Raw genomic sequence first — 14,120 nt, forward strand, 5'->3', positions numbered from 1 at the left:
AGGAGTCATATTGCAACAAGGGTTGGTTTGGGTCACAGGTATGGGAGTGTTACTTGCAGCCATGTTTATTCAATTTACGAGTTATCTTGGAGTGCAATGTAATGGCATAGGTTAGTAACATTTTGGTAGTGTGATGGCTCAGCATTAAAAAAATGCCTATCTTGTCAGCTGGCAGCCCAGGTTTAAGACCTGAACACCATGTGATAGGGTAAGCTCCTGTTACTTGCCCCAGCTCCTACCCACCTAGCAGTTTGAAACTGTGCAAATGCAAGTAGATAAATAGGTACCACTGGGTACCTATTTCACTGGGAATGTAGCAGCATTCCATATGTCTCAGTGTACAGTAATGTTGGTCACATGACCATGGAAGCATTCTCAGGCAATGCTGGCTCCCTCAGCTAAGAAATGGAGATGAGCACCAACTTCTAGAGTTGGACATGACTGGACAGAAGAAACCTTTACCTTTATTTTGGAAGGAGAAGTTGTGTTTGCCTAGCATGTATAAGTATCAATTGGGGAATGGGGAGGGGCAAACAAGACAGGGACAGGATGTCCAATAGGGCCAATGGAAGCCAGCTATTATTGTGGAGAGGCTAAATTGAGTCCATCTGTTCATCCCTCTACAATACTGTAATATTCAAGAAGTACGTAGAGTTGATTGTACCTTATGATATTTCTTGGATCCGTTCTTTGGATGCTAAAGATGGATTCTTGGACTTCAGACTGAAGTTATTATCACTCAGGATTAAAAATCAAACCAAACAGAACAACTCTTTGAGCAGATGCAGTCCATTACAAAATTTAATTTTATTGTTTGGCCTCATTCAAAGAGATCTTTCAATACAGAGTCAAGCCAAGGTACATGTCTCTATCTTCTGCTTGAGCAGAGATTCAGAACAGAATAAATAGGAAATAAATAAATACATAAATAAATAAATAAGCCATGTGCTAGTAAAATATATATTTATAATACTTAAAAAACTTTTTTTTCATAGCAACCCTGTACAGTAATGTAAGGCATTTCTGCAGAAAACCTGTAAGGTGCCAATGAAATACCAAAAATGTCAGACTTTCTGACATCAGACTGAAACAGTACAATCCAAGAAAGAATGTTAGGAGCTTTCCAAATAAACTTGGATGGGACTGTACTGTTAGCTGAGGAAAAAATACCAGGATCCATAGCCCAATATTATCATCTCCCCAAAATTCAGGATAATTCATGTAATATACATGATTAAATCAGCACAATCAAATAATATCACATATACATAGTATATATGTGTATATATATACACACATATGTAAATATTCAAATCTTAACCTAGACTGGGGGACAAAGGAATGGAAATCCTGCTTGGAGATAGCCACACAAGCATTTTACAATATCCCAAACACAGGTTCATCAACATGAAGCCACTTAATGGGGAATCACAACTACATTGTTCCACGTGTATGCATTCATTGCCTGTAAAAGTGCAGTCTCTTTTTGCAAGGATCTCCGACACAGGGGGGAAAAAGCCTTGAATTTTCAAGATTATATTTGAAGCTCAATAAATAAATATTAATAAATAAAAAGTTTAGACCATTTAAAAGCGACTCACACTAATGATGCTTATACTGCCTGCCTACAAATACGTTTTGGGGACCTTCCTATAAGCTGGGGAAAAAAACCATGAAAATACATGAAGTACATGAATTACGAACATGCGGTTGTTATGATAAAGTCTTTTTCTTACATAGCAATGACCCCAAAATAAATCTGGGTTGAATGAGTAAAGTCCAGAAATTCAGGGAGATTTGTTTTGGACAGCAATCGGTCTCCTCTATTCAGCTTGAAGACAGCCCCTTGATAAATAGATTCGAACCACAGTTTTTTATGGTTGGACGCATCTTCACAGACAGATTTAATGGATTTTAGCAATTCTACCTCGAAGCTGAACTCTGAGGACCAGCAGGTGATGTTGTGGGTGAGCAGAAGAGGCTTTTTGCAGTGGTCTTTGTGGAACAAAAGCTGAGAATAGACAAAGTACAATCCAGTAGAAGGCACAATAAGGGAGTTTTCATTTTCATCCAGCCGCATGCCATTCTCCAGAATGGAAGGAACCACTTCTGTAGTCCACTTCAGTTGTGGTGAATGATGGGAAGAAGCTGTGAAGTAAACAAAAAGAAATCAGTATTAAGAAGAGGAACTGGTCAACTTAAAGAAGAATGAATTCCTTATTCTGTATCTGTTTCTGAGTCACAATTTCCCTCAGGTGCCTTCCAGGTATGCTCAACTGCAGCTTTCACAATCCTGTGGCTTCTAAGATAGCCCATGAATTTGCGGGAGCTGTAGTATGAAACATAGGGTGCCAAACTGGGGGAAACTGATGTGGAACTGGGATGTATTTAATGCCTTGACAAAACCAGGTCCTGATTGGCAATCCTTCAGGCAACCTGACTTGACCCAATGTGTGCATAAGGTTGACATCTCCAAATTTGGTCACTGCTCCAATAGGAGAAAGGCTGCATTGGACAACTTCAACAAGGCTTGTAATGTTTTCTTAAGTAAAAGCTTTTCATGATAGATATTCTATGCTATGGAAGACTCAGTTGCAAACAGGAGCTCACTGGATAACTTTTTACTGACCACCCTCTCTCATCTTAAGCACTCACACACTAAAGAGCAGTCTAAGATGATTGGAGAGAACCATAGCCAAATTAAGGCAAGTCCAAATTATTAGTACAAACCTCCCCTTTCTTTCATCTTAAGGTCTGTGTTTCATCCAACAGCTTCTTGTTGGGCATAGTCCATTCAAGTGTGGCAGGAGCTCATAGTTACTGAAATGGCCTCTTATCTCAAAATGCTGCCTCTTTGCAGAATGTCATAAATGTTTCTTCTTTCCAAGAGTTTTGTTTTCATCAAATCAGAAAAGCCCGCGCATATTATCTAAATGTGAAGCCCATCTCCAGCAACCCCTTTCAAGCTATTTAAAATGTCTCCTCACCAATAGCATGGGCAGCTGGTTTTCCAGACCTCAAGGCTTGTACTTTCATTGTGTCAGGCAGATGTTCTGTAAAAATAAAAAAAGAGAGAGACAGTGTCAGATAATGCATCAAAATCAATCACTTTTGTCATAGTTAGAGTGGATCAACACTTAGATTGTATTTTCTATCGGTGGGTAGAGAATTAATGTAGTCAAACCGCCTGTGACAAGCAAATACTATGAGGCTTGAGTTGTATCTCTTCAATTAATTAATTGAATCTTTTCAATTAATTCAGTGGGGCATTCCTGCCTTTTGATCACCTTCCCTAAAGAATTAGGAAGATGGCAATTCTATATATTTAAGCATTAAGAGCTTTGGTGGGGCAGTGGGCTAATGCCTCCTTAAGTAACACCAGCTGCCTGCAATTAGTGCAGGTTCGAGTCCCACCAGGCTCAAGGTTGACTCAGCCTTCCATCCTTCCGAGGTAGGTAAAATGAGGACCCAGATTGTTGGGGGCAATAAGCTGACTTTGTAATAATGCTGCTTGGGGGGGCCCGAAAGCCCTAATAAGCAGGCATATACATAGAATGAAGGCTATTGCTAAGCACATTGATTTGTGCTTTAAATTGTAAGCCGCCCTGAGTCTTCGGAGAAGGGCGGGATATAAATGGGATTTAAAAAATAATAATTAAGTTTTTAGCAATAGATATATGTTGGTTTTGGACTATGTCTCAATTCTGGCTATTCCCAATCAGTATAGTCAATATCAAGACTGTATAGGAATGAAGGAATATAAGATAGTGATAGTAATAAATCTATGGACCATTACTAGTGTGTTGGGGAAAAAATCCTAAGAAAATAACACTGATTAGAAATACTTACCAGAAAATGAATTTCCCTGTAGTTTAGAGTTCTGGAAAAGAAATGGGAAAAAGAAACGATTAAGGACAATGCAGTAATGCCACCACTATTATCAATGCAATTATTGTATTAATTGTTTAAAAAAATGGCAGGGATACAGTATAACTGTCTACTAAATAAACATGTTTGAAATATAAGATTAACAGAAAAAAACCCTCCAAGCACATAGAAACTAAGAAATAGGCATTCTTTATGAACTATACTATGCCCATGGATATTGATTGCTGATCATCCATTTGGTCTCCAGAAAGATTGACAAGTATTAGTCCTACAGGCTAATTCTAGATGCCTTCAACAAGTGACTGATTCAGCAACTAATTGTTGCATACAATATTTTGGAAAAGTAATATCTATCTATCTATCTATCTATCTATCTATCTATCTATCTATCTATCTATCTATCTATCATCTATCTAATCTTTTAAATATTGGGAATATTTTAAGCCAAAAGTGTTAACCATCAGCTTTCCGTTATTTCTTCTTAGAACTGTCAAATACGTAAGTGTTGAACTTCTGGGGGGAAAGCTAATTTACTATATAATGTGCAATATTATCTTCAACTTCATCATCATCATCATCATCATCATCATTTTCATCCTCCTTCAAACAGAGCTATTGGCTTTTTTTCCTCTTCCTTTCTTTAGGAAATTTTTTTTTAACTCAACTTTTCATCATCCTAAAGTGAAGGATCACTTGCTTGCAAAGTTCACCCGGTCTCATTTCACGACAAGCAAGTCACTCTTCACCCATCTTATGTTACTAACCTCCTTTTCAGATGATCCAAATGCGTTCAGTTGCAAGAGGGCGAACACGGTTACAGCCCCAATTAGAAGCAAGAAGGAACAGATGCTGAGACACTTCCAGTGGTTATTTTTCTGGGAGGGTTCCCGGATTACTACTATGCTGCCTTTCTCCACATCCTGCACCAGTTGCTCAGAGCTCATTGTGGATGGCTGTGCTTCAGAAAAAGGCTGCGCAATTCTTTGGTCGTGATGGGGAACCCAGTAAAAATTTGATTCTCCTTCGGCAAATAGAAGCTCCCTTGTTTTTTTTCCCCAAAACTGATTTCAGACTGCTTTGAAAATTCAGACTGCTTCGAAAATTCAGCTGTCGGTCAAAGAAAAACTTAATAGTAGCTGATTCTGGCAGATGAAGAAGAGTTCTTTTAGCTGTTTGGTTTGACTTGTAGCCTCCTTGGAATTCACCTGAGGGATGTTGCTGTTTCCTTGCTTGCTTTTTTTTTCCTTTTTCTTTTAGCCCTTTCTTTCTGCTCTTGTTTTCGAAGCCACTGCAGCTTTATACAGAGGAGGCTTCACTGTTTGGACGCTCTTGTGGCAGCTTCCTTTTAAACTCTTCTGCAAAGGCCCGCCCACATCTAGCAACTCATGAGCAAGAGGAAAAAAGCAGAAAGAGGAAACGGTTACAGAAAAGCCTATGAAACGTGTTGGAATCTGAGGTTGGTACTTTTAGGTGGCAAGCGGACACTCCGCCCTTTTCTTTTTTGGCCGGGTTTGTCCGTGAAACTGGAAAAGCGGGTTATTTAATTAGTGTGATAAATAAATTCACTCTTTCTTTTCCTGGCTAAGTCAACAGACGGCAGGGATATGATAGGAGAGGAGTTTCAAAAGAAGTATCTGTAGGCATCTGCCTCACTGATAGAACTCTTTCCTTTGCAGAGGTATTTCTGGATAAAGTGAGGACGGTGACAGAGGAAAGCGGAGAAACGACATTATGTGCCCAATGTGGTGCCGGTTGATATCAATACGCTGGCAACACTTTCCTTGGTGCACATCAGCTTCTGATTTCCCGGATTTTCTTTTCATTTCTTTTTTTTAACATTTTAAAAATGGGAGTCAGCAAATGGTAAAGCACTGTCTCCCATAACCACTTCTATGGTCTTCAAGGGTTCCAATCAACTTCGTTAGAAAATAAAAATGCTTCACTGCTGCCGCTACTTTATTTGGACATACCCCCCCATTCCCCAAAAAAGACAAATTGTAACCAGAGACAGTCATCACCATTTAAGAAGCAGAGGTCATGCAAGGAACTGGTCAACATGGTGGAGCAGTGGGCTAATGCCTCCTTAGGTAACACCAGCTGCCTGCAATTAGTGCAGGTTCGCATCCCACCAGGCTCAAGGTTGACTCAGCCTTCCATCCTTCCGAGGTAGGTAAAATGAGGACCCAGATTGTTGGGGGCAATTAAGCTGACTTTGTAATAATGCCGCTTGGGGTGTGTGTGAAAGCCCTAATAAGCAGGCATATACATAGAATGAAGGCTACTGCTAAGCTTGTAAGCCGCCCTGAGTCTTCGGAGAAGGGCAGGATATAAATGGAATTTTAAAAAAAATCAGATAAGTTGGTGTTTTGTACATCCTCTCCTAAGTTGGTGAAAACACCTAAAACTTATTTTCAGAATCCCAAATGTGCTTATTCCCCCCCCCCGAAACACGGGAATCCCTAGAATAGATGCAGGGGAGTCTGGAGAGTGTGATCCAGTAAGTCGAGATGGCATCCATGATCAAAGATCTGCCTGTTTTAGAATGGGTGGAATTTTGATCGTAACACTGTGGAAAGCACCTTGATTTTTTTGGACCACGGCTGTGCCTTGGGGGGACAGCAAAAGCGTTTATATTGAAACTACGTAAGCCTTCCAAAGTGATTTAGGAGCCTTCCTAAAATCAAAATATATAAATAAATTCCACTAAATTCCATCATCTGAACATCCACATGAGTGACTCTATAAATTTGAGTAATATATAAATATTCTGAGGTGCACCAGGTAGCTGGTCCCCCTTAATAAGAACATTTATTAATTCGGTGAATGTGTCTATTATACAACTCCCATACCTGGACATCAGCTGTTATCCACATTAGGAAGGGCCACGGCTAGTAATCTTTCCCTTTGTGCAACTCCATTTTAATCTAACACTCTGGAATTTGACAAGGATATTTCCACCAAAAGGGGTGGAAATTGCTGTACTTTTGCCATTGCTATACTTTTCAGCATAGCTCACCCTTTAATCATAATTTATAAGGACTTAAAAATGACATTAGCAAAGCATGGTCTGAATAGCCTGAATGGATACTTATAAAAATTGACAAGCTTTCAATCTCTCATTAGTTTCCTGGTGAATGATTACCTTGATTAAGAACAAAAACACTACAACTCTTTGTGTTTTCTCTATCTGAGCCATTGAGAGAACCAAACTTTCTCCCCCCCCCAAAAAAATAATTATGCCTCTGAAACAGACTTCTATATGTTAGATTGGATTACGAGTAATGGTATGTGGGAAAGACGTTGGGAGAGAGGGGAAAAATGCTGCCTAAGCAATGGTCAAATAAGAGAGCATATAGCCCTCAGGGGGATAGTGGGTGGGGCAAAACAAGAGGCTTAAAGCTTTTTCAGGCTGTAAAAGAAACCAAGGGAGAGTTAAGATTTTCAATCTTGCAAGTTTGCTGTCAGCTTTGCCAGGTATACGAGGCAGGAAATATGGCCAGATGAGTTAATTCTTCTTTATTGTAAGGCTAAATTAGTCGAATCTTCTAAGTGAGATTAGTATGCAATCTTATTTGCAAAGGCCAATGCTGATTGGAGCTGCTGAGAATCTATCCAAAAGGTTTCATTGATAACCTGATTATCATCGTATGGCAATATTGCATCCCACCATCTTCTGCTCACTAATCATTTATGTCTAGAATGTAAGACCTACCATATGAACTGGGTCACATCTATAACCCATCTCTTTAAGGGCATCCATACTGGCTGGGGAATTTGGGGAATTGAAGTCCAGATAAACCTGAAGTTGCCACAGGCCAGAAATTCTGTCTTTACACCAAACCATTCTGTCTCACGTAATTGAGAATATAAATTATTTCCTTTCATCTTGAAACTTGAGTGATAGTGAAATATCCAGTACTTGCCCCATACTAATGCCCCCCTAATAGTGACAAGGCAACCACCACATGTATCACGGGAGCATCCGTTTCTGCAATATTTGTCTGAGGAGGAAATCTGTAGAGATAAAATTTGGGTGCAGAAGTTATATATTTTGCTCAGTATGGGTTTACCGGTGTGGAAAATCCCTGATTCTCTACTTCAATTACTTCACCAGAGGATTTTCCCCTATTCCTTTTTTACCTCATGATTTGGCTGAAGAAATAGGAATAGTTACTACTTCATTTTTTTTTTTTTTTTGTTTCCAAGCTGGATTTTGAAAGTGAAACCAGAATTGTTGAGGAAGAAAATTCTGTGAATTCCATTTTATACTTTGGCTGATTTGGGTGGGTTTTTCCCCCCTGAGTTAACCATTTATTAATCCATATTCAACTGTTTTACCTTAAGTTCTCAATACAAAGTTCTCAAAAGGAAACTAGCAATTTGGAACGCCATAGAGATGTACAGTATGTATACACATACTGTATACACACAGTATGTGTACACATACATACTGTTAACCCCTCTCCAATCAAAGAAGTAGAATAATTTGACCCTGGTCATTTGTGCCGCAAGAGGGAACTCTGAGTTGATTTGTGAAGTGATCCATCACTTGGGGGGGGGGTTTGGCTGTCCACAGTGTTCTCCAGAGTCTTGTCCAACATTAAAATTCAAAGGTATCAATACTCTTCCTATCAGTCTCTTTACAGTCCAACTTTCACTTCCACAGTTTAAAGGGATGCCATGGCTTGCATGATTCCAATTTTTGCAGGTAATAAACACAGCACAATCTTTGAATCTTTTATTATTTATTTTAGTTAGTTAGTTAGTTGTTAAATGTTTATGCCTCCCATGTCTCCTAAAGCGTGACTCTGGGTGGCTTACAAGTTATAAAAGGTGAAACATAATTAAAATATTAAAACAAAATATTATTAAAAAACTGTACTAAAACTGCAACTAAGAGATTTAAGAAATGGATGGGGCAGAGATGAGGTCTTCTTCCCCTGTCAGCCACCTCCAGCAGTGAGTACCCCTCTTGGGGTCCAAGATCAACTGGCACAGCAAGGTTTTAATATTCTTCTGGAAGGCCAACAGGAAGGGTGCAGTTCTCACCTCCAGTGGAATGTTCCACAGAGATGGGGCCACAGCAGAAAAGGCTCTTCTCCTTGACCTCACCTTCCTAGAATTAAGGATAAATTTTCTGACAACTTTCTGAGAACAATTAATCAGTGGAACAACTTGCCTCCAGAGGTTGTGGGTGCTCCAAAACTGGAGATTGGACAGCCGTTTGTCTGAAACGGTATATAGAGTTTCCCACTTGAGCAGAGGGTTGGACTAGAAGACCTCCAGGGTCCCTTCCAACTCTTATTGTTATTCTGCTTCAATTCCTTAGCGGATGAGATCCATAGCAGGCCTCTTCTGCTGGTACAAGTGTGGCAGGCTTGTCCCATTGGGGAGAAATGGCTCCTCGTAATATAAATAAAAAAACAAAATATATTTTATCGCTTATACAGTATACTGCTTATAAATGTTGATATTATTATTACATGTTATGGGCCACTTAGTCTAGAGGGCACTTCTGTTACAGTGATTTTACAATTGATTATTTTGGTTTTTATTCTATATTTGTAGTATGTGTGATAAAGCAATTTGCTACAACTTCCTCCAATTGCCTAAGATGGCTTGAGTCCTCTTACTTTTTTTAGAAATTATGAAATGCTATCAACCGGATGGAAAAGAAAGATTTAATGACAAAACATCATTCTCTTCTGAAAACTGAACCTCTGGAAGCTGGAAGTTGAATGTCTTGCGCTTTTGTGGCTGCCTGAAAAAATGAAAGTGAGAATGGAATTTCCCATGCTGGAACTTGCTTGTCACTGCTCAGACTTCCTTGTTAACATGTAGTTAACACTGAAGATAAATTATATTAACTCCTTTTCCTCTTCTTTTCCTCTTTACTCCTCCTCATTAGTTTGTTATCAGTATATATTATTCATATATAACAACAACTTCAACACCGGAATTACCCTGAACTGCAAAAAAATAGCACTTAAATTTAATTTAATTTAATTTAATAACATTTATATACCGCCCTTCTCCCTGAGGACTCAAGGCGGTTCACAGGGCAGAATAAAATAGTGAATACAAACATTAAAAAAGATTAAACAAATTGCCCTAATTAAAACAGTATAAATACAACACTAAAAACCCCCAGAAAAGTTAAAAAAACAAAAATAAAATAACCCCAACACTCCCCCTCAGGCTAGGCCGGCTTGTACAAACAGAAATGTCTTAAGATCGCGACGAAAGGAGCGAAGATCGGGCGCCATCCGGAGCTCAACCGGTAGCTGATTCCACAGCTCCGGAGCGCCCACAGAGAAGGATCTCCCCCTGGGGGCCACCAATCGACATTCTCTGATCGGTGGCACCCTGAGGAGGCCCTCTCTGTGGGAACGCACAGGGCGCAGGGAGCTTGATGCCGGCAGCAGATGTTCCCTGAGGTACTCCGGCCCCATGCCATGGAGTGCTTTAAATACCGTTACCAGTACCTTGAATCTCACCCGGAAGACAACTGGCAACCAATGCAGCTCACGGAGCAGAGGCGTAACGTGGGAGTATCGGGAGACTCCCAACACCACTCTCGCGGCTGCATTCTGTACCAGTTGGAGCTTCCGAGTAGTCCTCAAGGGCAACCCCATGTAGAGAGCGTTGCAGTAGTCCAGACGAGAGGACACGAGCGCATGAGTGACCGTGCATAAATCGTCCCGGCTAAGATAGGGCCGCAACTGACGCACCAGGCGAACCTGTGCGAAGGCGAATAGACATACGGTAATCAGTGCTTTTTTTTTTGTAAAAGAAAAAGGTGCCGGAACTCACACATGTCATACAACCCACCTTTCCTACCCTACAAGGTTCCATCCAAAAAAGGTGCCGGAACTCCGTTCTGAGCGTTCTATGAGGAAAAAAAGCCCTGGACATAATCAAACAAGAGTAAGAATAGAAACAACATTGCTGTTTAAAATAAAGTTATGGATACTGTCCAGTACGTCCTTGCCCAATTTATTGAAAATTGTTAAGATATTGCTAGAATACCCCAGAATTTCTCTTCTCTTATAAGATGTACTTTTATTCCTGCATTTAAGGGATGCAGCTTCGCAAATCAGCGAGAAAACGAATTGTCCATCCTCTTCTGAAGGAAGCTTCTTTGGACCTCCCTCTTCTTGGTGTTCACATATCTAGCTGGTCTATGGAGCTTCTCAGTCATTCAGGTCATGGTTGTCCCAAAGGTGCTTTATTTTATTATTATTATTATTATTTTATTATATTATTATTATTATTATTATTATTATTATTATTATTATTATTATTATTATTATTATTATTATTATTATTATTATTATTATTATTTGGAGAACTGAAGATTCTTCTTGGATGAGAAACGAAATGTCTTCAAGGAAAATCAAAGAAAGTCCAGTTGCCTTTTGAGGGCGGGGGGGGGGGGGGGAAAGCACTTTTGGGATATCTAGCTATTCTTCATATTTCACTACCTGAAGCAATGAAGGAGATAGCTTCCTTTCACGTTCTGGATGGGAAACCCAATTGTTCTGGCAGTGAAATCTTTCCTCAGCCTCCAATTTCATCTGTTGTCAGAAGCCAGCAAGTTAACTTAGATGAAAGCAGGTCACACCAGAGAGGCCACATCACAAGCAAACTGTCTTTCCCAACTTTGGCAACCTTAAGAGGTGTGTACTTTGGCTCCTAGAATTCCCCAGCCAGTAATATAATGATCGTGTACATGTGATTGTTTATTGAGCAAATTTCTGCACCACCCATCTCCCTCAATAATAATAAACCTTTATTGTCAAAGTACAACATGTGTACATTGAGATTAGCTGAGCCTCCCCCCCCCCGTGCTCTCTCCCCCCAACACACAGTGACAACAAACCCTCCATTCCACCACACTATGTGGACCAACTACACCACACACCGGCCTCCCAAGTCAATTCTGCATAAGATTATGTCCCATTTAAAAGCCTAACAGCCCACGGATAAAAGCTATTTTTCAGCCTGTTGGTACGGCTGGCTATATTCCTATAATCTCCTACCGGATGGTAGGAAAGTAAAGAGATACCGTCCAGGGTGTGAGTCATCCCTGAGAATCTTCCTCACTCTTCCAAGGCAACGAGCCCTGGCGATGTCATCCAGTGGTGTCAGGGGACAGCCCACAATGTATTGTGCTGTGCTCACCACCCTCTGTAATACAAAATAGAGGGAGTGATATATTGATACCTGTGGGTACAAAGAGATATAAACATACATAAGATATAGATAGCTTCCTTTCATCCTTCAAATGCAAAACTATTTTCTAATTCAAAAAGAGCTTCCCAGTGGAGAGGGGAAGAAAATTAGTAGTTATATTACTGTCCCTTATCTGAAGTGTTCTATCTCAGAAGAGAAGTCTAAGTGCAGCTGAAATTATAACCCTTACAGTATCTCAATTATTTTTTTAAAAAAAATGTGAAGAAGAAATATTTTTCTTTTAATTACTGGCTTCATCATTTATCTTTCATCATATGTTACACATACTTATTTATGCACAGGCATATGAATAGAATTAAATTTATAATTCTATAAATTCGATCAATATTTATGTGTAGTGGGGTGCCCCAGAGCTCTGTTCTGGGCCCAGTGCTCTTCAACATCTTTATCAATGATTTGGATGAGGGGGTAGATGAGGAACTCATCAAATTTGCAGACGACACTAAGCTGGCAGGAATAGCCAACGCTCCAGAAGACAGGCTTAAGATACAGGAGGATCTGGACAGACTTGAACATTGGGCGCTATCTAACAAAATGAAATTCAAAAGTGAAAAAAGTAAGGTTCTACATTTAGGCAAGAAAAAAAATGCATAGTATAGGTGGTACCTTGCTCGATAGTAGCAACTGTGAGAGGGATCTCGGAGCCCTAGTAGACAATCACTTAAATATGAGCCAACACTGTGCTGCAGCTGCCAAAAAAGCCAACACAGTGCTAGGCTGCATTAACAGAGGGATAGAATCAAGATCACATGAAGTGTTAATACCACTTTACAATGCCTTGGTAAGGCCACACTTGGAATACTGCATCCAGTTTTGGTCACCACAATGTAAAAAAGATGTTGAGACTCTAGAAAGAGTACAGAGAAGAGCAACAAAGATGATTAGGGGACTGGAGGCTAAAACATATAGGGAACGGTTGATGGAATTGGGTATGTGTAGTTTAATGAAGAGAAGGGTGAGGGGTGACATGATAGCAGTGTTCCAATATCTCAGGGGCTGCCACAAAGAAGAGGGAGTCAAGCTATTCTCCAAAGCACCTGAAGGCAGGACAAGAAGCAACGGATGGAAACTAGTCAAGGAGAGAAGCAACCTAGAACTAAGGAGAAACTTCCTGACAATTAACCAGTGGAACAACCTGCCTCCAGAAGTGGTGAATGCTCCAACACTGGAAGTTTTTAAGAACAGACTGGACAGCCATTTGTCTGAAATGGTATAGGGTTTCCTGCCTGAGCAGGGGGTTGGACTAGATGACCTCCAAGGTCCCTTCCATCATCATCATCATCATCATCATCATCATTATTATCTCAATGCATCTCTCCCTCTATCTCTCTCTCTCATCTATCTTACACTAATATCAAAGTAGTATCTATCTATTCTCTCTGCCCCTCTATCTAATCAATCTGTCTATCTATCTATCTATCTATCTATCTATCTATCTATCTATCTATCTATCTATCTATCTATCTATCTATTTTCCCTCTCCCTCCCTCACTCTCTCTCTCTTTCTCTCTCCCCTCAGACGTTTTTTTAAGTTGTTGGTTCCTCCACACTAAGTCTGCCTAAGGATGTCAGCAAAAATTGATTGCTTAATACACCACTGGATGTTTCTCAGGGCCTCGGAGGAAGTGATACAATGCCCATTTCCTGTTTCCTGATTCCTGCTCTGAAACTCGACCCATTGCTACAAGGGAGAGGAAAGAATGAATTCTCCTACGTCTCAAGAGTTGTCTCCATCTAGGCATCTCCCTGATTTTGAAAGATACTAAATTAGAACTGTCAATAAAAATACAGAACATATATCTATATATATCTATATCTATCTATCTATCTATCTATCTATCTATCTATCTATCTATGTATGTATATATATCTATATATATCTCTATATGTATGTATGTATGTATGTATGTATGTATATGAAACAGGCAATAGGATTTGCCCCGTGTTTGGAGCCTAGCAAGGTATTCTAAAATACT

The 14,120-nt window shown here is 39.8% G+C and overlaps 1 protein-coding gene across 1 annotated transcript; it reads right to left on the bottom strand.

Annotated features, from left to right (window-relative positions):
• Positions 1-896: 896 nt before the first annotated feature.
• TNF (tumor necrosis factor) lies at positions 897-5,414 on the bottom strand. The gene is made up of 4 exons (XM_083357207.1): positions 4,653-5,414; positions 3,850-3,880; positions 2,988-3,053; positions 897-2,148 (listed from the first exon to the last, which is right to left on the bottom strand). Exons 1-4 carry the CDS (start codon positions 4,830-4,832, stop codon positions 1,733-1,735), a joined length of 693 nt encoding a protein of 230 aa, XP_083213333.1. The 5' UTR covers positions 4,833-5,414; the 3' UTR covers positions 897-1,732.
• Between the last annotated feature and the right edge of the window lie 8,706 nt (positions 5,415-14,120).

This window comes from Vipera ursinii (genome assembly GCF_947247035.1).
Source record: "Vipera ursinii genome assembly, chromosome: 2".
Lineage (NCBI taxonomy): Eukaryota > Metazoa > Chordata > Lepidosauria > Squamata > Viperidae > Vipera > Vipera ursinii.